Source organism: Rhopilema esculentum, chromosome 13, assembly GCF_057945365.1.
Source record: "Rhopilema esculentum isolate cy_ngs chromosome 13, ASM5794536v1, whole genome shotgun sequence".
Taxonomy (NCBI): Eukaryota; Metazoa; Cnidaria; class Scyphozoa; order Rhizostomeae; family Rhizostomatidae; genus Rhopilema; species Rhopilema esculentum.
This window is the reverse complement of record NC_142827.1, coordinates 7,373,935-7,400,215: the sequence shown is the minus strand read 5'-3', so window position 1 is coordinate 7,400,215 and position 26,281 is coordinate 7,373,935. Positions and strand designations below refer to the sequence as shown.

Sequence of the window (26,281 nt, the reverse complement as noted above, 5' to 3'; positions counted from 1 at the left end):
ACACCTTCGATAATGAGCTACAATGAAAACATCTATGTATTAAAGAGGACTTAGTTATAACATTGCCGCATTTGCAATATTTTCCGAGTTTGTGTGACTATAAATCGAGGTTGGAATGCTACCTGTGTCCGTTTTGGCTTGTACTTTGTTTCTCCGAAAGAAATAAGAAGTTATTACAGAATATGATTGCTGTTTTACTTAGGTATAAAGCTTTTGTATCTGAAAGCAATGTCAAATGTTACGAAGACACCATTATGAATCTAGTTGGAAAATGCTGTTGGCTCATTTTACTTACGGTAATGTTTCCGTTTACGTTGCCAAGGTTTACAGCTGCCTTGTTCCAGACGTCTCCTTGATTTCCAATCAGTCGCCATCTCAGTTGCATGGTGCTGTTGCTGTTTTGTGTTCCCGTTTGCACGTAGACGTTGAGCCTCTCTACAGTAGATCCGTACATGTGATACCAGAATGAAAAGCAGGCAGCTCCGCTGCTGTTGGTTATCGTTCTTATGAGCCGTGCAGCATCACCTGGCCTTCTCGGAGATGACGTCTCGATGTACAAGTATTTTCCTTCGAGTAAGAGGCAAAGATCAACATTCTATTGAAATTTTTTTCATTTAAAGATGCTGGTTGACTGCTCGAAGCTATATGGTATGTTTGGCCAGAGTTTGGCTATCTTGAATCAAAGCTTCGCAGGATTGGTGATATGTCTCCATCCGTCTAGATTTGTTGGAACGTGAGCATATTGGGTTGTGAATTTTCTGCCCCCTTGCAACCAAGGCCTGGCTTTGCATAGGTCTTAAGATAGAAATTCGCGTATAATAGATTGACATTTTTTAAATTTCTATTGTATTGAGTGAGAAGAAAACAAGTACCGTTTGTATTGCCGTTGTGGTCCGCCATCGGCCCAGTTGCACTGCTTGATGTAGAGCCAGCGTGAACTATCCAATCAAAATCATCTCCCGTTGCTGCATTGTACCATCCACAGAAGCCAGTTTGAAAGTTACAGCCACCTTCAAGGTACATCAAAACAATTCTGTAATTTCTTATATCGTTTATTTTTGTGCCGTTTTGAAAATACATTTTCTCATCGTGTATATTCTAGTCAAATTTGTTTTCTTTTTTCCAACAAACATTCGTTTATATCATTAATGGGATTGCAAAGCTCAGTTATTCATGCATTGCAATTGCTTTACGGTAATAGGTTAAACTTTTGCTAATTGGCGTTAGGGGATAAAGCCTCGTTTTCATTGAAAACATGGCAATAAGAATGGGTCTTTTGGATGTTTCAAAAGCTGCTTGAACTCCTTCTGAATTAGTCAATTTAGGTTTTTGTGTAGACAATCTCCCGAAGAATCATGAATACTAAAATTTTAATTTGTTTCTTTACCATGAAGCCTTATACGAGTGAAAAAATTATTAAGTCACATGTTTTTTGGATTTTTTAAAAGGGACTAGCTTTGATGACCTTGCAAATAATTGAATCTTCATCTTTTTCTTTTTTTTTCGGCAGCCATCATCTAAAGATTTGAAACTTTCTTGAGCTTCTTAATTAGACAGTCAAGCTATCCCCATACAATAAATTAAAAATCAGAAGCTTTTTCTGAGCAAAACTTGCAAAGTATGATTTTTCCCTCCCCTCTCATGTACCATATTTCAATGACTTTAAAGAAATGGCAACCTTCTACTTTAATAGCTTAAACGATCTTACCTTTTTTCTGAGAAAAAATGTAAAAAAGACCCCCCCCCCCTCTTCCCTAGCATCTCATTTGACCAATGCCCTTGACGTGATTTATGCGAAAGTACGGAAACCAGCTTAATAAGCGCCCATAAGATTAACTTGAAGGAAATATCAAAATATTTCTTCCTGTAATTGTTGGCAATGGTTTAAAGCGTTTTACTTTATTTCAATTATTTAAGCATTCTTCTGTTATATTTGGTCAGTTCCATTCATTACTTTAAAAGGTCCTCTAGCAAAGACCTTGCTTTAAGGCCCTCGAGCAATTGCCCCCCCCCCCCACACACCCATGCGACCCTTATAAAACTGACGAAATTTTTAACCTAATAAAAACGCTATATTGCGTATACCCTCCCTTCAGATTTTGTAATACAAATTGTAAATAAAAGCGATTGTGCTCCGTGCATGTACCGACAGGCTCCATCACATGAAATCTCCCGGATAGGTTTCATGCTGGGTGCGGAGATATTTCAATTATGATTTTAGGATTGGGGCAGTTCGATAAATATTAGTGATACACTTCTATCATCTTCATAGTTTGTGCTTTGCTCATCTACTGACATCGTAGGGCTAACTAAAGTTTAATGTGTCTTTTGTGAATGATTTTGCGCTCCCTCGTCAAAAATGTTAATAATCTTTTACAACATGGTTTCTTGTGAGACTTCGTCTAGGTGGTAGTCAAACTTCTGGTCTTACAAATTTGGGATATAAAATAAGAAAGAACAATAAAGAATACGTCTTAATACGCAAATTAAGTCAAACATATTAAAAACTGGCCTGTGTTGAAAGACCTAGTTGTTTGCTATGGATTGCTGTTAAAATTTTATTGATCCAGGAGCTCATGTCATTCAGATGGTTCATATAGGAAGATTTTTCAATCTAAATTTAGAGTACAAGGTCTTTCACAGTTCAATCACAGTTCTAGATAACTAAAAGCTTTTATTTGCTACGTAACCAATTCACTATTGTCAGGGGCGAAGCCAATTATTTATTTCGGAGGGATGCAGAATTGATTTTTGCCGACAAAAGGGGCATTACTCACTTTTTAAGGGTATGGTCATAGGATGAAAAATTCTGCATTAATTAATGCAATAATTAATAGTTAATGAATAATTAATGCGTTTCTATTTCAAAATTCATGCTTTAGTTCCATTAATCGAAAGTTCAGCTGCTACAGAAATGCTAATACGTTACAATTGTTGCAAAAGGTTGCAATCATATTACAGTGTAAAGAAAATGATATGTTTTGCCCGGCAAAAGTCCTTGATGTGCCAAGGGACAAAGCGTTTGGGTACAGCAAACCCATAATCCCTCCCTTTGGAAATGCCCCTGAATATTTTTACGTAGAGTCTAATACTAAGAGTAATTTCTGGGATTTGAGGAACCACAACCATAATCAATCTAGTAAGCACGTTTACGTAAAGGCATGTCTTTATAGTTGTTACTTCCTCATCTTTGTTACCTCGTAGAAACTAAACCCTATGTCAATCAACCACAACCTCCTTTCGCTTGCAGAATCTCAAGTAAATTTCATTTTCCGTGTTTTAATGATGCAAGGAAATCTCATCCTCTTTATTTTACAAAGACCCCTCTGCCCTTTGTTGTCCTATGTTTATTGAATAGGCCTGAAATTCTGCGTACACTCTTTTTTTAAATAAAAACCAGTAAATTCAAGTTCAGGCTGACCGTTCTTATTTTTTTCGAAAATCTGAGGCTGGATTGTTCTTAATTTGTTCTTAAATTAAGAGGGTGTAGGCAGTGCAATTGCTAGCTTTTTTGCGCTAGGGAAGTGTTCAGGCCTCATTTGCCAACAAAGCGAGTGAGAACCTTCATTTGCCGACAAGCTTAAATATTCACCGAGAAAGCACCCACACGTGGCTAAAATCCTCATTTTTGAGATAAAAATTATAGAGTAGCTCAGCCCAGTGGTGTAGTGCTATCAAAATAACAAGGGGGGCTCTTGCACAAAATGTTGCAAAAAACAACGGAAAGTAGGAATTTGTCAATTTTAGGCATTAACAAGGGGGCTCAGCCCTTCTGAGCCCCCTAGCTCTACACCCCTGTCTCAGCCTCATCTTGTTCTTAATTTGTTCTGAACTTTTGACCAATTTGTGGCTCACATTATTTTAAAATTTTTCTTATAAAAAGAGAAGTGTATATTGTAATAAGCTCAATGTTAGTGAAGATTTTTCAAGAAGGTGACATAGGACAAAAACTCACCGCTTGATATGTCCCCTGCAGCATAACAGAAAATTATTGCCAAGATGAAACATCTAATGGAGGACATATTGAATATTCTTCAGCTTGTGAACTATAAACGAAGTGGTATAGATTTTTAATCGATTTTGTTTTTAATCAAATTTGCGACAATTACTTCAAAATAAAATGAATACGGGAATGGTAAAGAAATTACACTTTTTCACAGAACCCTTTCAAAATGATCTTGTAATTTTCACTTGATATCTCCATCCCGTTTTAGCCATTAAGACTTCTTCAAAAAATGCAGGGAAACATAACTTTGAATTCTTTGTCTCGATGTGCGGAATGGTGTAAGTGGCAGGTTCTTTTTAGCAAGCAATTTTAAAGCCTTGATATTAACTGCGGATTTCACCTTCTCTTTGCACTGTTGTCGATGAATCAAAAATTTCAAGTAGCCAGAGATTATTTTGGAAATATTGATGTTTTGTTTTCATAATATTTGTCAATTTCTCTTCAATAAAGTATTGCAGAGCACTGCATGCTACCAGGCAAACATGGAAATATGTACATGTGCTCCGACACTTTTTGAGAAGTGGGGTGAAGGGGGGGGGGGGCAAGGGAACATTTGGCCCCTACAACAAAAGATTTTGAGTAAAAGCTCTATTATTTTGTAAAATTTGGCCCCCTTTGTCGGAGGCCCTGATATAGCAGCCCTGCTTGTTCAATAGGACTGGCACAAAATGGCACTGAGGCAAAAAAACCTTCAATAATTATTCAAAAATTTTATAACGAAGCAATGTTTTGGCATTCAACCAGTGTTCAAGGCGCGGCTCCTATTTAACAACTCAGGGCTCCTATGGATCAGCAATCAGCAAACTGTATACTGTATAATGGATGATGTTTTGTTGCCGAAGCAATTTCAATACTGTTTGAAAGAAATAGCATTAAGAACTTTGCCACTGGTCCTTCTTGCTTTCTTCCTCTTCATCTTCCGGATCGTAAGCAAAAAGCCCATATAAATATTAAAATTTCGATGACGTAGATAAAAATTGACTATTCTTTCGCAATAAATTTTTTTCTAGAAGATGGTAAAAAGCATTCCTTTATATAAGGGTTAAGTTGTTGTTTTGAATTTAGAAAGTGGCATTATTTACCTGTTTATTTATAAGTAGGTTCGAATTGCTGTGTGCCTTTGGTCATTTGTGCACGACAAGGAAAACTTTGTGCACGACAGGAACAACCTGTGCACTTTTCCTTGCAATATAAGATATTTCAAGGCCTTAGTATGTGTTTGCCAAATCGCTTCTTTTTCGTCAATCTTTACAGCATCCTTTTCAAGTTAGTCTTTCTTGTGTTGTGAAATTGAAGATTTTGCGAAGATGTCTTAACCAAATGTGTTATTGGTTTACGTTTCTAGCGCAAATCTTTAGGTACCAAAGATGGCACGCTGGGGCACGTTTACTTATGTGTTGTATTCCCCTCTTCGTAATGCATAGTCACGTGGACTAAGTAACCTGCCGCTCGAAAACGAGTATTAATGTGGTGCCAAGTAGCTTGCAAGTTGAATCCTAAAATACAAACTGTCAGGGACGAAAATTGGCAGATATTTTTTTGGGGGGGAAGGGGTGAAGGGCTCAAAATTTCTGACTGACAAAGGCCAATTCCAATTTTGTATGAGGGCCTAGACTTAAATAGTTTTTTACCAACAAAACCTTATAAATTGTCTCGTAATTGATTATTCAGCTGTATGATAAAGTATCGAGTTGATAGAATTAGTAGACTAAAGAACCATCTTTTGAAAAACACACTAAAACTCTTCACGATATTATATGCCTATTATTTTTGGGGGTACTCATCATGCTAGCGGTACGTTTGAAGGGGCCGGCGGGAGGTTGGCGGAGGCCCTAGGGATATTCGAAAGGAGCGGCTTCCCTGCGAGCGAAGCGAGAAGAAAATTTCCACAACCACGCTTTTTAGATTAGCTTGAAATACATTTCAGAATACTTCTTGCAGGTATTTTTTTGTAATCGTTTAAAACGTTTTGTTATTTTTAAGGCATGCTCTTATTACGTTTGATTAATTCCAGTCTTAAAATTGAATTCATTACTTTATGAGGCCCCCTAGACCTCGGTGTATTCCTTGGAAATTAAACAACTAAAGGATTTGTCGGATTATCATTTTCTTTATACTTTTTCCTTTACTCTTTTTATTTGCCCAAAAATAAATTTTTGCAAAAAAGTGGAAGGCTGAAGCCCCCAGCTCTCCACCTGGTGCCGCCTATGTTACATCGGTCGATCTCGAACGGAGAAAGTTCTTGACAAGTCATAGGAAATGTACTGCGCTTCTTTAAGCATTACTGTTAAATATTGTTTAAAAAATTCTATTTCGTATCCCGTTTTTAGAAGCAATTTGATGGAATGATTATCACACTAACCCCATTACGACGAATGTAGTTGAAAATACTTGCATTTTCATACAAAACTTCGTTTTTTTGGTATTGCGTTGCCTCTCATTTTTTTTAGGACTAACTTTTACCAAACAACTATTTTCTTTTGAACTCATACCTTTCTTATGCTTCTCCTTGAGCTACAGTAGGTAGATTAACCTAGCTTTCTACCAACAGCTTTAAATTTTCCGACTGTCCTCAAATTTCCCGATTGGATGAAAGATTGGGGGGGGGGTAATTATCACACCCCCCAGTATTTACGTGCCTGAAGACTGTAGGTAGTTTAAGTGACATCAAATGCCGTAGAGTAGATCTGGGTAATCAAAGAAATGCAGTTAGCACTTTCCAGTGGGAGATGAATGGAATAATTGTTCAAGTTTATTTAATCAAGGAAACATGCTTCGTGAATAGATTTCTAATGTGATGACGTCAACAAATATATATTTACGGTTTTTTTAATTAAGGGCATAAAAACTGAAGCAACCACGCTAAATATCTCTAGATTGCAAAATCAGTTAGATTTGTTACCTATTGGCTGAGATATGGTCGCATTGACACAGGCTCGTTTCCCACCGAATCATGCTAATATCGTCTCAGTTCGAATTTTTCTTTCCCCAGGCCAAAAAAGCATTGTTTCATTAGAAAACTTCAGTTCTGTTATTGGCTGTAATGCACTATACATTTAATCGACGAAAATTGGACGTTGTGGACGCCAAATTGGACCTCTAGGCAAAATTCTTTCAAAAACTTCTTCCAGTTTAAATCATCAAGTCAACCAGGGCTTTATCCGGATTAATCTTTGTTGCCTATTTAATTTTTTGCCCACATGTTCTCGTATTTAGCAGCACATTTCTCATCGGAGTTCATGGGAACATTAGAAACACAATTAAAAAGCGATTCCGGTTACGTTAGTCAAATCTTCTAATAATAGATTTCTTATGAAAACAATCTCTATACTCAATTATTCTAGCTTTTCCTCTTCTTCGCTTCTCCGCTTCTCCGCTTCTCTGCTTCTCCGCTTCTCTTCTTCTCCGCTTCTCCGCTTCTCCGCTTCTCCGCTTCTCCGCTTCTCCGCTTTTCTGCCTTGCGTTCGGCACATTTTATGAGCCTCGTTTAAAAATCGTCTCAATTTGGAATGGCAATGGCTGAAGTGGGTGGAAGTTGAAGTTTGTTTTAGACGTTAAAATTTCAAGAAAATGAGTGCAAACAAAATTTTAGAGGTTCTTTGCCTAAATGGTCGAAGACAGAAGGTTAAGATATCATCAAGTTCAAGTATTTTGCAGGTAATTTTCTGTTTCCATGTCAATTGTGTTGAGTCCGGTGTGTGAGTGTAATAAAGTTGTACAGAAATTAACAAAATATGATAAGTATATATAGAAAGATACACATGAAGGCCGCAGATTATTGTTAATGGTGACTGGAAATTCGAAATGAGAATATTGTTATAAAGGGGTTTCTTATCATTTGCAAATTGTTGAGCTTTACGTGCATACTGCCATCGATCAAGGTCTTAGCCTATAACGACTACTATTTTCTGTTCTGGTCCATTTTTTATCTTCACGTTTGCCAAAAATGGATCATAGATTTAGAATTTTCATGTTAAAATTAGTCTGTGTCGAAACCCCATTTTCAAAATTTAGCATTTCCTATCAATTTTGATGGGATTTGTTGCTGCCAGAGGCTGAAAACTTGCATATGCTCACAGCTACTCTTGAATTCTTGTTCTTGCACCTCAGACCTTTTTCACCCAAATATCAATAAAGTCATTTATATTCTTACTTAGTTATATTTATAATAGGCAACATTGCTGGCAGCTCAAATGCTTTGGCTTGCAGGTCGCAGCTGATCACATCCCTTTGGTCCCAATGACATGTCAACAAAATCATACAAGTTTTCCAACCTGGTGTTTCTGTCCTTAAATTCTCAACCATATTGGTAACGTTTCCCCCAGTATAAGGCGCCCCAGTATACGGTAATTCTTTCAATACCAGCATACATCTATACGTAGCTAATAATTCTACCATCAAATAATTATCTAAGAAAAAGTTTTTAACAGGTGTCATTTTATTTCAAAAAGGTGTTTGCATTTTTCTGTCTAAATGTTTTTATATATGTTTTATTCCTTTATTTCTTAGAATAAAGGCTCTGTTTTGAAAAAGGCCATGTATTTTATCTTTAGGTTCTACAAGAAGTATGCAAAAAGCAAGGCTTTAATGAAGCTGAAGTTGACTTGATGTAATTATCTCACATTGTTTTTGATTTTATTTTCTGTGTATTTAGTTTTTTGTCAAGAATATCTAGTGGCTAATTAACCAATTCCAGGGTTAATCATCGTCATTCCATTGCTCACCAATGGCTGGCAATGGTTGAAAACCATGGTGTCAGCCATGGTCGTGCAATGGTTTTTTGCAGGGAAAGATATTTAGGGCAAACTTCTGCCAAGAAATATAATCCAATAACAAAGCATTATCAATAGTAACATATATTGCATAAACTTTAAGCAACAATTTCAACAATAATCAACAATTGAAAGCTGCAAACTCAGCAATATTGTCCTGCATTTCCATTACACCATGCTTGATGCTGTGAAGAGACAAGCTACCCAATCAAGTCTGACCTATACTTAATCGCAAATAATTCTTTTTGTGTTTCAAAAGACTGAAAGACCATTAGCCCTGTCAGTCTGTCACCATTTGAACTTATTCAACTACTAGCATGCAAGGGCATCCCCAAAGGCATAGGATTAAAAAGGAATAATTATCATTTGTTTTAAAATAATGGAAAGATATCTCATTGGCACAAAAAATAAAGAGTTTTGAATAAGGCACTAACAGATAATGCGCTGGAAGCCTAGGCCCCACAGGCCCCATAGGTAATCCAGTGATGAGAATATCTATCTCTTCCATTAGCCCATGACCTTGTTATTGAAACCACAAACTTTCTCTATCGTGACTTTCCTGTCAAGTTGAAAATAATCTGGAATGTACTCACCTAATGCCATTTTGTTGTTGTTTACTGCCCCTTTGGAAAAATATTCTTAGTCATTTGAATTGTTTTCTTTCAGTTATCACAGAAAAGTCTTAGATGTGACAACTACAATGAGATATACAAATATCCCAAACAATGCTAAATTAGAAATGATCAAGAGGGTCACTCCTCGAAAGGCTACAAATGTAAATGTTGCGCTACAGACTGACTTTGATCAAAGACTTCAGCATGAGTTTAGCCCTTCTTTGACACTCTATGAAATCTTAGAACACTGGGAGAGCAATTCTGAAGGGTAAGACTCACAGAGCAAACATGCCTGTTTATTATATGCTTCTACAGTATCTTTCCTGAGAGGAATCTCCAAAGCGATATTGCCAGAAGTTCTCATTTGTTTGTAATTGCTCCTTAATTAACTAATGAATTTAACACAAGACATATATTAATCATAAAGCCAAAACCTTTGACATAATTTTATTAATGTTGATAGATTCAACCAATCAATGCGTCAGCATTTGCTTATCAATTAAATATAGGGCAATTTTTAAAGTGCATAGACAAAATTGATTTAATTTAATTTGTCATGTTGGAACAGTGTACAATTTTAGCATTTTTAGCAAATTTTACATGAAGAAGGCATTTGTGATTTACAGATGTGTTTCTCTTTCCTTCAACAACAAAGTTGTGATTTTTAGCAAATATTGATGAATAACTTTCTTATTTGCTTTTAAAGGATATATAAAGGAAAAATTATTTGCAAAGTTCCTGTTGTAATTCACATGACTCAAGAGGTAGGTAACTTTTCTTTCAGTTAATTTGGGAGACTTTGCATCTAAGAAAATGAATTTTTCCCCTTTCTTCCAACAATGTTACATCCATGCAAACAGACATGCACTCATCCAATTGGCTAATCTCGACGTCTCCCCAGTTTTTTACTCTGGCTAATGTTTGTTGCACATACAGTAATGTGTGCTCAGTTTTTCACCTTTTCAGTGTCATAATTAAAGTTTGCAATAATTTCAGAATTATCATGTGTTTTTCCAAGAAGTGATATGGTTAAATGTGATACTTGCAGAATTAGTCATATATAAGTGGAAACATTTTATTTTTGCTAGATATGTGGAATAAAAAATCTAAAGGATACAACACTTGAAAGCCTTGGCTTAATAAGAGGAAACATAGTGCTAAGGTAAGCATTCTCAGCATTGTGTGCCTTCAAGGGTCACCTATCATATCTGCCAGTTTTAGATTAGATGTTGAAAAGTCTTTGATGCTGCTTCTCAAATACTAGAACTGTTGCTTCTCATAAGAGCCAATCAAACGGAAACTTGAACCCCTATTGAATTTGATACCGATACAAGGAAAAAGGTCGCTATTAGGCCATGGCTCTTTAAACTTACTTCATATGAATCTCTAATAAGAATCGGATTTCTAAGTAGCTATTAGAGAATTTTTATACGAGAAGTTAACAATTATAAGAGCACTCTTATTTAACAGCAGCCTATTAACACAAGACATTTTCATGAAAATCATGATGAGTCATATCTAGGTAGTTCAATAATTGCAAAAAAGCTAACATTCACGTATAGTTGCTCAGCAATAGGCGTGTATCTTATAAGGAGAAATGTCCAAACGCTGTTTAAGACTACGAATTCGTGTAAATAGGATGTTTGTAATATTCTTGCTACAAGTGTTACGGGGAATGAAAGCACATGCACAAGTCCTGCCTCTGTCCCTCGTGACCATTAATTTGCACTTTAGTAGCCATGAATTCGTAGTAGCTGATCGTGAGTTCCTTTGACTTGCTTTTCCAGAACTACCGGCCTTGCCAGTAGTGTCTCCTACCTCACACTATGTCGATGTCTCCATTTTTTATACTTCGCCCTCTCCTTTCAGTGCAGATTTCTATATTATCATAAAAAACTTGGATATCCGCAGTATCTCTTCTCACTTTGCACTTACTAATTGCCTTTCAGTCGTTAAGCATTACTTTTCGTATAAGCAGTGTTATCACGATCAGACTACTGTGTTTGTCTTGACTTAGACTTTGGCATCTTTCATTTTCCTTAATTCTTTATGTATTCATATCCTAGATTAGTACATAGGGAAGAAGAGAGCTGCGGAACATGCTCGTTGTCTGAAGATTCAGTTGAAACTGCAAAAGTAAGGCAAGAACAACAAAAAGTGTTTATACGCAGTCAGGATCAGGCGCAACCGTCTAAACCAACAAATGTTGACGTAACTACTTCAGGGTGCAATGTTCTAGAGTCAGCAGCTCAAACATCTCAGAGCAGTGCAGAGGTTTCTTTCCAAAAAGAAAATTCAGTTGGTAATAAAATCCGTTTGTATAATAAAGTTTAAGAAAATTCAGTTGGTAATGAAGTTCGTTTTAAGTTTAAGATTGTTTATTGTAAGAAAGAGTTATACCATGCGACTAATTTCCAACTATTTCAGCAGTGCCGCTAACTAATATGAGTATTCAGAATTTGGTATTAAAACATCCTTTTGTATTTTTTCACACACTTATACCTGAACAAATTTCAACCACATGCAGTTTTGTGTTTAAGAAAATAAGTCATCTTCTCATTATCTTACACATTTGGAAGATATTACATAAATTTGGTACTGAAAATTCTGTATGCTGTTTGCTGGCTCTTGCATTATTACTCCAATTCAAGACAATCTCTTTAGTAGATATCCTGTGTCTTGTTCTTAGAATCTTGTACATATTTGCGAAATATGAAGTGTTACGGATACTGTATATAAGCAAGATAATGGCAGTTCGTATCCTTTTTACTCAATATATTTGTAACTTTTGATCGTCATAGTACGGTTTTGAGAAGTATTGTAATAAATACTGTTAAGTATTTTATATGTAAGAGAAGAAGGTTTCTCAAGAAGAATAGAAAAGCGCAAAATTTTTGGAATTTCCTTGCACGAAAGAAGCGAAATAGGATCTTTGGCGAGAATAAACTTTCGCGATTTAGTAGAAGTCGCAAATTTTTGCGAAAAAAATTCTATTCAACTGAATTTTCCTTCTATTTTTATCCCACTTAACGCCAACAAACCAGCGAAAACAATATTGAAAATTGTTTAAAACAATCATTCGACATCGAGGTATCCAAAAGAATAAAAGGTATAGTTCTCAGGATATTTCGCGAAAATAAACTTTCGCGAATTTCGTACTTTAGGGAAGTTTACGGATCAAATGTTAGCGATTTTACGAAAGTTTCTTCCCTTGAAAGTTTCTTTCTTTAAAAAAATTTTTTTAATAATAGAGCCCTCACAAAAAAGGCCGAAACTGCAAGAGGAGAGCTCCGTCGAAAAGGCACCAGACGTTGGTGGTGTGCCACTGGCCGAGGCCCTTAAAGACGAGGACATACACAGAGTGACACAGACCGTTCGACCATTCCAGCAGTTTAAGGTGAGGGGTAATGAATATTGTCTGCCAATAAACCTTATCGGCGCATAACTCTTTCACTGGCGTTTAAATTGAAAGAAAAAAGGATAAACAGACATTTCTGCAACTAGGAACTAAAGGAGGTGAAAGAGAGAACTGGCTTGATTGTTGCTGTAAATTCAAACTATGATTTGAAGGCTCGTTTTCGGTCCTCAGTAAAACTGATACCGGTCGGTAAAATAAAGCTGAAATCCTTTTCTCTTTATCACAGATTGCGTCTAACCGGCCTGGCCAGAGACTCGTGTAAATAGGACTGGTTAATAATCCAGTTTTATTGTATTGTTAAATTCAACGGGCTGGCACTTCTAACATCCTCTACACTTCCTCCTTGTTTGAATCATATACGACACTTTAAATACAAACGATATAGAGCCGAAGGATATTTTGCTATTCACCTTTTCAGACAGTTAAAAATTCAAACGCTTATCAATCCAAGTGTACTGTTGCATGCAAGGGCATGTAAACAAGATCAGGTTTCATTTTATCAGTTAGCATTCTTGCGTCTATGCAAGGACATGCAGAGATTTGTATCATATTTTTGTTCCTGTGAACTTTGATTTTGTATCTCCAATTCATTCGTGCTAATACATTCTACTGTTTGCTTTGGTTGCGGTGCTAGCCATCGCGATCTTTGGGGACAAATAAATTTTTTTAGGCTATGCCCTTTGAGCTGACTAATTTGTGGTTACGTAAGACACGTTCAAAATCGTGGAATTACGTCACAAAGAATTCTTGCCAAAAAACTTTTACCTCATCCACCATTCGTATTGAATTTAGACAGGTAAAAAATAATGCGTGACCTCGTTAGATATACAGGGCCATATTTCATTTTTGATTATTGATGTGACAATTGTCGTGTTGCCTCGACCTTCTCGTGTTCCTTTCACCGTTACTGGAAGTACTTCATCCACAAGCGATTGATATCACAACTGCAGAATACACAATACAGAAACAAGCATACCCAGAAAACGTGACATTTTAAGTTACCCCCCCCCCCCCCTCTTTTGGCTAAAATATTGAATACATCGTCCATCGTTACACTTCAGGTGTTTTGCCATTGCACATTTTGTCGAAACCCGTTGGTTTGATTTATTTTTGAACAAGGCTTTTTTGGACAATTTTTATTTTCAGAAAATTTCCGTCAAAATGTTTGTCTCCCCAAAGATGTTCATCCTTGTAACAACTTATTACTCTACGCGACCGCTTATGTTTACTTTTCTATCTTACTGTTTCACTTTTCACTTGATACTAGTTTCCAGACGCGACCGCTGACGGAGTGGAAGAAGTTGAGGCAGTAGATCCGAAACAGATGTATGAGATTCCTTTTCTCTTTCTTGTTATAAAATTTAGCACTATCGTATGAAATGTTTTCTTTGTTTTACTTTTCATTTAGCTTCTCCTAGTGAATGCAAGACAATTATTTTTCAACCCTTTAGTCCTTCTAATTTCTCTCTTCCCTCTCTTCCCTCTCTTCCCTCTCTTCCCTCTCTTCCCTCTCTTCCCTCTCTTCCCTCTCTTCCCTCTCTCCCCTCTCTTCCCTCTCTTCCCTCTCTTCCCTCTCTTCCCTCTCTTCCCTCTCTTCCCTCTCTTTTCTCTCTTCCCATTTTTCCCTCCCTTCCCTCATTCATTTTTGTTTCATTTTAAATTATTTCTACACGAATACCCCTTCAGCTAGTTCTATAAATACATTAAATAAACAGCTAATAAATGGGATACGAGTTCTGTTAATTGTTAGTTAACATACAGCTAATAGATAAAATATAAAATATATAAAATTAGGTCGCTGCTGATCTTTCAGGTGGTCGTGTTTTAGTTGGCTCGTTGTTTTAGTCGTGTTCCAGCCATCATTGTCAAGTTTTTATCTTACTTTTCATTCCGTTCAGGATTTTTGTTTAACTCTTTGTTGATAAATTTGATTTGAAATTTATTTCCCTTATCTAGCACACAAATTCCAAAAGGAGTTACGGTCCCATCATGTCTAGTTGCGACAAAATATCTTAGTGGCGTCATCAATCGTAGCTTAGCATTTTTTGCCAAACATTCCAAAACTGCTATCGGCAGTCCATTGTATAGGGCAGGGGTGTCAAGCACAATTGTAAGGAGGCCAAAATCAAAAATACACTTTAGGTCGCGGACCAAACAAGATTTGTTGAACACACAATAATATAAAATTATCTCGTGGGGTCATTTTGTCGAGGCGTTGTTGCAATATTTTCTCACAAGGCTTTCTGGAGTTTAGTAACCTACAGTTGATACTTCTCAATTCACTTCTTTGGCAGTTAAACAGATAAATGATACTCCAACGACATACCACGCGTAACAATCATGCATTATTCAACCAGCAGCTGTTCTAAAATCTGATTGTTAAGCCCGATTTAATTCTTTCTTGACCACAAATTTAAGCATTGCGCCATACTTGGCTCTGTACTAAAACATGTCGAAGCAAAAAACTAAACTGGTTTAAAAAAATCTCGTGACGACATTTATATGAAAAGAGGGTATTAGCCAATCGTCAGAGTCTCCTGCGCGTTTTCCAATCGCTCAATCATTTTACGTTGAAAATAATCATGACCATAGTCAAAATCAAAGATGATCAGCAGTAAGATCCTCAATCATGATCATTAATCAACTTCATCGTCATTAATCATCATCACCAATAATCTTTTTCGATTATCATCATTATTAATGTTCTCAATCATCAAAAATGGTATTCAGTCTTCTTCATCAATCATATTCTTCAATCATTGGCATCAATCGCCAATGATCATCATTGAAACAGAATTTAGTCAGGTTTTGAGAAACGTGAGCAAATTATGCTGGCACATTTGTGTACTGGAGCGCATGCCAGAACAAATATCCTCACCCTTTTGTGTGTTTTTCGCCGCGTCATTTTACAGATTTGCATCTGGTTATACAGTTATTTTCTGTCCTTTATTCACTCTAGACTGGCTGAAGAGAGGCTGACTATCCCTTGCCAAAGAGAGGCTCTTGTATTTAATCTCAATTACCTAGAAGTTAAAAAAGAACAGATAGCAGGTATGTATTAAATTTAACTGCTTTATATATGTTGAATGTTAATCCAATGTACGTAAACTGTTTGTGTCTACTTGCTTCTTCTCTCCGTCTTCGTTGCCTTATTACAAAGCTTATAATTTATAGTGTGGTTTTGCCATTGAAATGTCCCTCCAATATGAAATTATCAGAACCCTGTAGCTTTACCTGCAGAAAATAATGTTGTTACAACCTTTTTAGAGTTAGAGCTCTTTTGATACACTCTTTTTTATAAGAACCAGTAAATTTAAGTTTAGGCTGACAGTTCTTAATTTATTCGAAAATCTGAGGCTGGATTTTTCTTAATTTGTTCTTAAATTAAGAGGGTGTAAGCAGTGCTATTGCTAGCTTTTTCGCTCTAAGAAGGTGTTCAGGCCTCATTTGCCAACAAAGTGAGTGAGACAGCCTTAATTTGCTGACAAATTTAAATATTCACCGAAAAAGCACCCACACATCGCTAAAATCCTCGATTTTGAGAAAAAACGTTGTTCAAAATCGCATTTTGCAGAAGCTCAGCCTCAGCTTGTTCTTAATTTGTTCTTAACTTTTGACCAGTTTTGAGGCTCGTGTTCTTATAAAATTGTTCTTATAAAAAAGTGTATCCTTGATTAATTTGAGCATCTTACATCTATGTTCTAATGAAAACGGAGGCCTTTTTTATCTTTTACTCTTAAAATCTTTTCCAGTTTATGGTTAAGTTGTTAGGTAATTGCATTTTATTTAGATATTGATGAAAGCTTTTATGACGTCACAATCGAGGACATACGTATGCGGATTCACTCCTTGAAGACAGGAGCATCGTGAGTTAACACCTTTCACAATTTCTTTTCAAGTATACATATAGGCAACATTAATTTCAAAACCCTTTTTACTATGATAGGTCGTTATGCAACAATATATTTAGAACTGCAGTATCATACCCTGGGTGCGAGAGCCTCAATTTTTTATTCTCGAAATAAAGTTCCAAACCAGTCAAAGAAAAATACATTTTTTGCCACTGCAGCCATCAATATTTTATCCCTGGATTCATGAGGCCCTGGGGTAGCTGCATCAATACCTCTGTTAGGTATTTTGAAGTTGATACAGGTTTTTCTCAGAATTGTTCAGCGTTGGTAACAAAACTACACAATTCTGTGGAGTTTCTTGCTTTTTTCAGTGGAAAATTTTCAAGAATTAGAATATTTTCCCCATTCTAATGATGGCCACATTATTCAGTGTACCATTAAACGCTGTTGTAAAATACATTGAAAAATTTACTTTGTCAAACATCAATTTATGTCATATTGACATTTTCAAACATCATTCCATGTTTTATTCGCCAACCATTTGCTACAGAGTAAAGCTGATTGCAGCATAGATATAAAGTTATTAACTGTTGACAAAGTGCTAAAGTTACCAGAACAATACAACCGGAAAATAGACAATTGTTTTAACTCTCCATACAAACTTCCAATTGTAACCTATATACTTGCTTGGTTTTGTCTTTCTTCTAGTAATATCTTTCGAATATAAGTGGTTTTTAGGTGATTTTTCTGAAAATGGCCTTTTCTCATAAATTCCTGTCCGCCCATTTTAAGGGAAGCCTACACCAAAAATGACAAGACATACTCCAAAGGCCTCTTTAGTTTTTGGTAATCTCAGTGTAGCATCTTGTGGGAGGTGAAGCGATAATAAAACTTTCTACTCACATGGCTTGGTTTCATAGCAAAACTGAGGAGAGAAATAAAAATTCCTTTTTCCCTTGTTTTTTGCGTGATTTTCGTGCAGCAGGGTCTAAATGCGCGCATCTGATTTTATATGCCTTTTATTTGAATAAAATAAATATTCGAATCGCAAATTGCAGTTGAATATAAGGCAAATAATTTATGAAATATTGTATAATTCAGTAAATCTAGGAAAAACAAAGCAATTTTAGTAACCAGAAACGTCATTCCATCATTCCAATTACCGTCTTTTTATGAGACTTGTTGTGCGGCCTGTTGGTCTAGTGGTATGATTCTCGCTTAGGGTGCGAGAGGTCCCGGGTTCAACTCCCGGACAGGCCCTTTTGCATTTTTCAGGAAATATATTTGTTTTTTCTTGGTAATTTATCGTTTTACTTTTGTCTTTTCCAGCCTTTTTTCTTTAAATTTAAATTTTTATTTATTTCTTATTTATTCTTATTTTTTTTGTTATTTAAACAGTCATTTGTGGTTTAAATAGATTTTACGGCTTATTGCCCGCAACTCGCGCGCGATAGCGCGCGAGTGAAGGGCTTATAGTCTGCCCCGCGTATAAGTAGCATATGGAATCTTCAGTTCATGTTGTCAGCACTTTGTCAGCAGATTTTGTCACTTTTCTGCTGCCATGACAACTGTCAATCAATTTCATTGTCAATCAATCGGCTTTGTCGAGGACGTCGTTAATCGCCACCTCTTTGTGCGGAAGGCAATTATCTTCGGAGCGTTGCTCTGCCAAGACTCTGCTAAAGGCCTTCGGTTTTTTTGGCACGAAAACGGTGCTGCATCACAGCTCGGTTCTCCGCAATGGATGGAAGTTTTGATTCGAAGTTTTGGGAATCGAAACCAGTCGAATGCCACACCTTTCTCCCAAAAATTCGAGACCGTAGTACGAGCAAAAGTTATGATTGTCATGATTATCGCCTGTACATCGCTGTACGAATCCTTTATCGCAATCGATTTTAGGTGTACCCGTTCTATCACGTGTCCATTTTCATACGTCTTTGTTTACTTCTCGAAAACGAAAAATAAATGTCAAACCCTCGAAAAACTTAATGATTTTCAAAAGGGCGTTGGACTAAAATCAAAAGCAAACTGGACACCAAAAATTCTTGATAAAAAGAATAGTTTAGCATCAACTAGAGCAGCTGTTTTTATAAAATTGTGAAAACCCAAGATGGTGTCTTCTTCGAATGTCCTGACCCAAATTTTCAAAACAATCATTATCAAGGAACTAATTGTTTGCGGGCAGTACTAGCAAGAGCTATTTCTAGTTTTATCTGAAGAAGTTTTCTTATATTCTCAACATGTTTCCATAGGGAAGAGACTCCGTTGATGACAAAAAATATGAGACGGACGAAAGATATGGAAAAGGCTATGCGGTACAAGAAGGTATTCTCGTATTTTGCTGCTAAAAAACTTTGCATATCGTTTCGAGCTTTACAAGTATATATATATATATATGTCTTAACCACTTCAGCAGGAAGGAAAAAATTATTCAAGGGCAACATTGTTTGAAAATAATTAGAGCAAAATGGATTGTTCATTGAAAGCATATGATTTCTATAGTTTCTTGTTTTGGGGGAAACATATGTAGCTGGTTTTATAATACTTTTCATAGATAACCTCCAAAAAACGTTTTTTACCCATGGCTCACCACACACAATATTCTTATTTTGCCTGTTGCTCAAACTCTTCAGAAAACTTTTGTTACAATATTTGTGCTTATTAATAACACCCCTCGATATTTGCTAGCTTGTGTTATATTTCCTTCAGAGTAAAGAGTTTAATCGGAAGCAACAAATGTTTGTCACTTCTCTCTGCCCTACGCACCCCCTCCCCAAACATGAACTTCAATAAAATAACTTAATTTTATATTGCCATTTTTAGGAAATATTAAATAAGTTGCCAAGCACCCTTGTAAGTGCTGCAATTGTGTATTTTAAGATTGACAATGTCTTTTACTGATAAGTGATTTTTGTATGCAGTGCCCTCGCCAGTCGTTTTCTTGTCTAGAAATCATCCCACGATTGAACGTTGCCACAATTAGGAAAGATTCACTTGGATAATTTTGCATCGTTTTCCTTTTCAGGTTATCATCAGAGTTCAGTTTCCAGATAAGTTTGTCTTGCAAGGAGTTTTCAGGCCCCTGGAGCCCGGTACGTTGTCTGTTGTTTTCCCAACGCATGACCTTTCTCTCGATATAATGATTATTTGTAAAATGGAAAAATATTCTCATACTAATTTTTATAAGAGCTATGAGTTGTGCAAAGTCTTGTTCGTGTATTTGTTTACGAAGTCCTGTTTCAAAGTTGTAGTTTAGAAATATGTGTAATCGCCTTTACGTATTTTTTCAAACCTAGTTAAATATGAATCTCTCTCTGTGAAATTAACATTGCAAATTGGATTCAAGATTTCATTTTTTTAAATTATGCCTTGATAGGTTCGCTTGTGTTATATTTTTTTGCGTTGGTATAACTTCATTCACGAAAAAAAATTGATGACGTTTTTGAAGTGATTTAGGATATTTAATTGTCATGGTTGCAGAATGTCACTAATACCAGACCGTTTCATTTATGAAAAGTTAACTAGAAGGTAGATTGTAGCAGAAACAGAGACTTGCCCTTGTTCAGTAATTAATATAGCGAGATTGAGAGATTACCGGTTTGCTATAATGATACATTTGCTGATCAGATAACCAGAATTGAGAAGGCCACTATTGATTATGTACAAAATGTGTAGAGCAAGCTTCTCTCGTCTTAAGGAGGGCGAATTTGACAAACAATTCCTTGATATTTCTCTGCAATGACTCTTGAGGTTATTTTCTTCGCTGCCTTTATGCTTAAGTTTTTATTTACTCTTCTTCTTCCAAATTTAGATTTGAGAACAAATCGATATGAACCCAGTTATTTTCATAATTTTTAATATCTCAACAAACATCACCAGCAATTGCAAGGTTGCTGGTCATTGAGTGATAAATGTATATCATCTTGTTTTTGTTTCAGTTGGAGCCGTTAAACAGTTTGTTAGAGAACATCTACAAAATAGTGTTGACAATTTTCATTTATGTAAGTGTTTCATAAACTAGATTAGTTTAAAATTAGTATGATGCCTTTTGTATTTTACATCTTCCTTTTAAGGTATAAAAATACCAATCACAAATCAATGTTGCAATCAATATTAATACTTTGTAGCCCTTTAGCCAAAACTTTGAATTTTGGAATTGAGAATTTGTTTTAAAGTATTAAGTTTTTTCTTAATTTAATTTCTTAATTATATTTTTGCTACATAAGTTCGTAACTTTTAATATCACCCCTGACCTACATCTTCCGTTGCTGTTTTTGATGACCAGTACAAAGAAGTATTTTTAAATAATTGGCTTCGTTGTTTTTTCAAAAATTTAATTATCAGTGAAGAGTATATTTAGCGAAATTCAAAACATATACATTATTATAAGGTTTAATTTTCAGCCTCTTTTTTCAGATACTACACCTCCTAAATGTTTACTTAAGGACGACAAGCAAACACTTCATCAAGTAAGAGTGTAGTAAAACGTTATTACCATTTATGTTAATGGTTTTGAATCCATCGAAATCAAACCTTTTTTGTAAAGATCTTGATCTTACGAAAATCTTGTTTTTCAGGCAAAATTGATTCCAGCTGCCCTTGTGCATGTATCCTCGACGCAAAGTTCAGGTAAGGGATCACTATTTTGTATCTTGCAGCATCGCCATCTTGATCATAATCATCGATTAATCTTCACCTTGGTCGTCATCATAATCATCAACTTAATCGTTGTCATCATCATCATCATCATCATCACATCATCATAACCAACCATCACCAGTCGTAGTAATCGTTGTCCTTCTTGCCATTGTGCATTCCTCTCTATCTCATTCTAATATTTCCAAAGATATTAATATCACTGACCCTCTGACAGACTTTTGACCCTCTGACAGACCTCTGACCCTCTGACAGACTTTTCAACCTCTGATAGACCTCTGACCCTCTGACAGACTTGTGACCCTCTGACAGACCTCTGACCCTCTGACAGACCTCTGACCCTCTGACAGACCTCTGACCCTCTGACAGACCTCTGGCCCTCTGACAGACCTCTGACCAAGAGTCAAAGAGATTCCTCTCTATCACTTCACGTTGACCAAGAACCATTCTCTATACGTTTGTTCTCTAGGTAAAACTGATTTTCCTCCTATTATTTCCAGATAAACATATTGCTTCTTATTTTTTTAGAATTGGTCTTACGAAATGAACTAATTGAAGAAGCTGTTTCCTATTTAGAAGCAGAAAACAAGGCTTTTGATATTTTGAAGAAAAGGTATGTTTTATTTTTATCTCATTTGATTAAGCTTATAAACGCTTCATATGAGCTATTAGAAGGTTTAGTGTGTGCTTAATATTTATTCGGTTTCAAACGGTCAATTAGCGTGCTACGAGGCGACCCTCATCTCTAGAAATGAATAGAGTTAATGACGTAGAGAGAGCCAATTACTATATCCAAGTAAAATTGAAATAAGTTTATCCATCCCACGTCCTCTATCAATACTACCAATAGATATCAATGTATTTTAATTTTGATAACTATGTTACCATAAGTTAGTTAATAACAGAAACAAACTGGCGGCTTATGACTTTTTTCGCTATTTGAGGACATGGTAACTTTCGGTGAACGGTAACTTTTCATATAGCTAGTCCAAAAAAGAATCAGTACTGAAAGAAAAAGTATTAGTAAATTAGAATTAGTAAAAAAAGGAAAATGAATTCATACAACCAACTTCTAATCTATTCACTTTGCAAGAATAAACAAGACAAACAGAAAAAAGGAGTTAGTTATATACTAGAAAAAATTGATAAAAGGTATTTTATGCTGCCGAAAATGAATATGTACTGTTGACAGAATTTGAATGACTGCCACTCTAGGAATACCGATAAAAAAGCACCCAGTTTGCAATCAAGCGATGTGTCTGCACCAACTACTAGTAGCTCTCGCGAAACGACGGCAACGGAGACACAGAGAAAACCCACTGCTTCAGAGTTCATGCCTTCGAAAGCTGATGGGAGTTCGGACAGAAAGGTGCCTAAATGGTTCAGATGATATGGAAGGCTCAAATTTATTAAACTTTACCAAAAATACGTTTTGCTATTGATGCAAAGCTTCTAAAAATTTCAAAATGTTGAAAAGCTAGATTTACAGAAGGCAACAAATATTTAATAAATCTCAGTAGTAGTATGTGTAGTGTCACTCCTTTACTATAACGATATTTATTTGCGTAGTTTGGGGCTACACCAAGATTTTCTTAAGTTCATATCTCTCTTTGTTTGCTTTGGAGTTTGTTTTTAATTTTCTGTTTCATATCATACTGCCCCGGACAATGCAGCCATTCAGTAATCCCCCTTGTGAAAGTCAGGCATTGAACCTACTTTTCATCACGATTGAAAGTTTATTTCTGTTACCATCCTGGTATACCCACTGATCATTCAATAAGACTAGATCGAGCTTCTATTGTGACCAGAGTGTTCCCATTCGAGAAGTGGGCCCCAGACCAGGGTTGGGGCCAAAGAGAAAATAGTTGGGTAAACAAATATTTGACAAGCTTTTAGTTGGGTAGTGGGAAAATATTGCCTAAAAAGGGTTGAGTAAAGAAGAAGTGCTTGAAATGCTTGAGTATAACAATTGATGTAGAATTGACATTTCATCAAAAGTAGCCATCTACCTTACCTCATACAGTTTAATGCAACAAAAATTTTATTACCAATAATGGCCTGAAAATTAACAATTGTCTAGAAAATTTCTTGTTATCTTTCTATCTACTTTCATCAGACATAAAAAAATTGTATATATAGAATATTGGTGTTGTACTATAAATGTTTTCCAATGCCTAACTAGCAACATCTGGATTCTTCAGTTTCTCAAAATATTTCTCAACAAAGTTTATAAATATAAGCTTTAACATAAGATTTGCATTGTGGGTAATCCCCAAGTGACTTTAAAAATACAACCCTTTTAACAAAGAATCTGTACGAAATAAAAAAGCAAAAAGCAGCAAACAGAGATCTGAGGACAGAAAAGGTTGTCAATGGCTATGACTGGCTGGATTTAGTAATGAAGGGAAAACTAAAAGACTTGACTGTTAAGGAATTGGATAAATACCTCAATAAGTACGGTCTCAGCAAGCAAGGGAAGAAAGCAGACAGCTCAGTAAGCAAGGGAAGAAAGCAGACAGGATGGCTGCAATAACTGCAGAGGTACTCAGGAGAACTCAAGAGGGTGTAATTTTAAGGAAAGTAATGCCAGAAAACGAACCAGATATCAGTGTTATTGACAGTCATTATGAAAACGATAGCGACAGTGAAGGAGATCTTGGTGTTGTAGAATTTGGAGCCAGTTAAATTTCAGATGAGGAGGATCCTGGAGGTCACGATGACAATGAAACTCTTTCTCTTATTGTGAGAACCCGTTTTGGACGTGTGGCAGGTAACTCGAAATTATTCCAATTGCATTAGCAATGTAGACTATTAGTATGCATGGTATAGATAGATGTAAGACAAATAATCGAGGCACACATGTAGATTCTGAGAAGGCTACATTGAATTGTGATATTTCCTATTTTTAGCTTTAGGTTGGGTAGGAAGAAAATATGACTAGGATATCGTTGGGTAGAAAAAATTAATAATGGGTTTCATGTTGGGGAAACTAAATTCCTGGAGGCAAGCATTCCTCTTCGGCCCCAACCCCGGCCATGAGTAATGGTCCAAGCATAGCCTTACTTTTTGGCGAAAAAAGGCTCGACATAAAAACTAAATTTTATTCAAGGAAAGGTTGCTTCAATAGCTTTCTTTCAAAGATTATTAACGTTACATTAAAAAAACGAAAATATTCAGAAAGTTTAGAATAAAGAATTTGACCTTCCAAAATCGACAATTTTGGCTGGCAAAAATTGGCTTGACATAAAAACCAATTTTTTCAATGAAAAAAACTTGGTTTGCTTTGCTTTAAAGATTATCTTCAGTCAGGTTGACAAAAAAAATTCACTTTTGCCTTAGTTCTTAGCGAAGAATTGATCGACAAGAAAACTAACTTGTTAGTCAAAAAGAGCTCTGATGACTTCGTTCTAACGTTTATTCGACAATTTCGACAATCGACAATTTCTTCAAAATTTTCTTCAACTAACATAAGCGTGATTCGCTTATATAAAATGGTTTTTTTTTCGAAAAAAACGACTTTATAGAGGCGTCGATTATTTATAAGAAAAAAAGCTTGGGAAAATATTCGATTTTTTTTCGAAAATTTTTCTCTTACAAACAGCTTGATTCTCTTCTTTATAATAAAAAAGTATGATAATTTAATTGCGTTTGGGAATTAAAATCTTATTTTCGAAACAATAACGACTTTTCTGAGGGTTCGATTTCTGACAAGAAAGTAAGACTATAGGCTTAGAAAATTCATCAATTTTTTTCAAAACTTTTTTCTCTTAGAACCAGCTAGAGCCTTTCGAGATGATAAGTAAGTATTATAATTTAATTGGGATTTGGAATCAAAATGGTATTTTCGAAAAAAATAACGACTTTTCCGAGGGGTCGATTTCTGACAAGAAAGCAAGGCTATAGGCTTCGAAAAATCATCGATTTTTTCCAAAAAATTTTCATTAAAAAACAGCTCAATTCTCATCTATATGATCAAAAAGCATATTAATTTAAGTGGCTTTGGAAATTAAAATAGTATTTTAGAAAAAAAACGACTTTTTCCAGGGGTGATTTCTGACAAGAAAGTAAAGCTATAGGTTTAGAAAATTGATCAATTTTTTTCGAAATTTTTTTCTCTTAGAACCACCTTCATTCTCTTCTATAAGATAAGTAAGTATTATAATTCAGTGGGATTTGGAATTAAAATCGTATTTTCGAAAAAAATAACGACTTTTCTGAGGGGTCGATTTCTGACAAGAAAGTAAGACTATAGGCTTAGAAAAATCATGAATTTTTTTCGAAAAAATTCCTCAAAGAAACAGCTTCAGTCTCTTCTGTATGATAAGTAAGTAAAATAATTTAATTGGGTTTGGGAATTAAAATCGTATTTTCGAAAAAATAACGACTTTTCTGAGGGGTTGATTTCTTACAAGAAAGTAAGACTATAAGCTTAGAAAAATTATGAATTTTTTTCGAAAAAAATTCCTCAAAGAAACAGCTTAATTCTTTTCTATATTATCAGTAAGTATAATAATTTAATTGGGTTTGGGAATTAAAATCGTATTTTCGAAAAAATAACGACTTTTCTGAGGGGTCGATTTCTTACAAGAAAATAAGACTATAAGCTTAGAAAAATTATGAATTTTTTTCGAAAAAAATTCCTCAAAGAAACAGCTTTATTCTCTTCTATATGATCAGTAAGTATTATAATTTAATTGGGTTTGGGAATTAAAATCGCATTTTCGAAATAATAACGACTTTTCTGAGGGGTCGATTTCTGACAAGAAAGTAAGACTATAGGCATAGAAAAATTATGAATTTTTTTCGAAATTTTTTTCTCTTAGAACCACCTTTATTCTTTTCTATAAGATCAGTAAGTATTAGAATTTAATTGGGTTTGGGAATTAAAATCGCATTTTCGAAAAAATAACGACTTTTCTGAGGGGTCGATTTCTGACAAGAAAGTAAGACTATAGGCTTAGAAA

The 26,281-nt window shown here is 35.5% G+C and overlaps 2 protein-coding genes and 1 non-coding gene across 3 annotated transcripts; 2 read left to right on the top strand and 1 right to left on the bottom strand.

Annotated features, from left to right (window-relative positions):
• Positions 1 to 122: 122 nt before the first annotated feature.
• Positions 123 to 5,411, bottom strand: LOC148958622 (MAM domain-containing glycosylphosphatidylinositol anchor protein 2-like). Its single transcript, XM_089112098.1, has 4 exons — positions 5,089 to 5,411; positions 3,956 to 4,046; positions 873 to 1,010; positions 123 to 567 (listed from the first exon to the last, which is right to left on the bottom strand). Exons 2-4 carry the CDS (start codon positions 4,020 to 4,022, stop codon positions 239 to 241), a joined length of 534 nt encoding a protein of 177 aa, XP_088968224.1. The 5' UTR covers positions 4,023 to 4,046; positions 5,089 to 5,411; the 3' UTR covers positions 123 to 238.
• A 2,085-nt stretch (positions 5,412 to 7,496) lies between these two features.
• Positions 7,497 to 24,577, top strand: LOC135691528 (tether containing UBX domain for GLUT4). The gene is made up of 17 exons (XM_089111992.1): positions 7,497 to 7,663; positions 8,560 to 8,615; positions 9,445 to 9,660; positions 10,099 to 10,156; positions 10,481 to 10,554; positions 11,459 to 11,694; positions 12,644 to 12,789; positions 14,078 to 14,136; positions 15,770 to 15,861; positions 16,601 to 16,676; positions 18,914 to 18,986; positions 19,687 to 19,753; positions 20,600 to 20,662; positions 21,078 to 21,130; positions 21,239 to 21,290; positions 21,846 to 21,930; positions 22,533 to 24,577. The coding sequence occupies exons 1-17, from the start codon at positions 7,577 to 7,579 to the stop codon at positions 22,705 to 22,707; spliced, it is 1,668 nt and encodes a 555-aa protein (XP_088968118.1). The 5' UTR covers positions 7,497 to 7,576; the 3' UTR covers positions 22,708 to 24,577.
• Trnap-agg (transfer RNA proline (anticodon AGG)) lies at positions 17,850 to 17,921 on the top strand. Its single transcript has one exon. It is a non-coding gene; the product is annotated as a tRNA-Pro (tRNA).
• Positions 24,578 to 26,281: the final 1,704 nt, after the last annotated feature.

Excerpts from the sequence above, each read along its gene's own strand:
- LOC148958622 (XM_089112098.1), bottom strand. The coding sequence starts at position 4,022 with ATGTCCTCCATTAGATGTTTCATCTTGGCAATAATTTTCTGTTATGCT. Across the intron at positions 1,011-3,955 it reads TGCAGGGGACATATCAAGCG|GTGGCTGTAACTTTCAAACT; the intron begins GTGAGTTTTTGT and ends TGTACCTTGAAG. Across the intron at positions 568-872 it reads CCACAACGGCAATACAAACG|GAAAATACTTGTACATCGAG; the intron begins GTACTTGTTTTC and ends TCTTACTCGAAG.
- LOC135691528 (XM_089111992.1), top strand. The coding sequence starts at position 7,577 with ATGAGTGCAAACAAAATTTTAGAGGTTCTTTGCCTAAATGGTCGAAGA. Across the intron at positions 11,695-12,643 it reads CCAAAAAGAAAATTCAGTTG|AGCCCTCACAAAAAAGGCCG; the intron begins GTAATAAAATCC and ends TTTTAATAATAG. Across the intron at positions 21,931-22,532 it reads TTTGATATTTTGAAGAAAAG|GAATACCGATAAAAAAGCAC; the intron begins GTATGTTTTATT and ends CTGCCACTCTAG.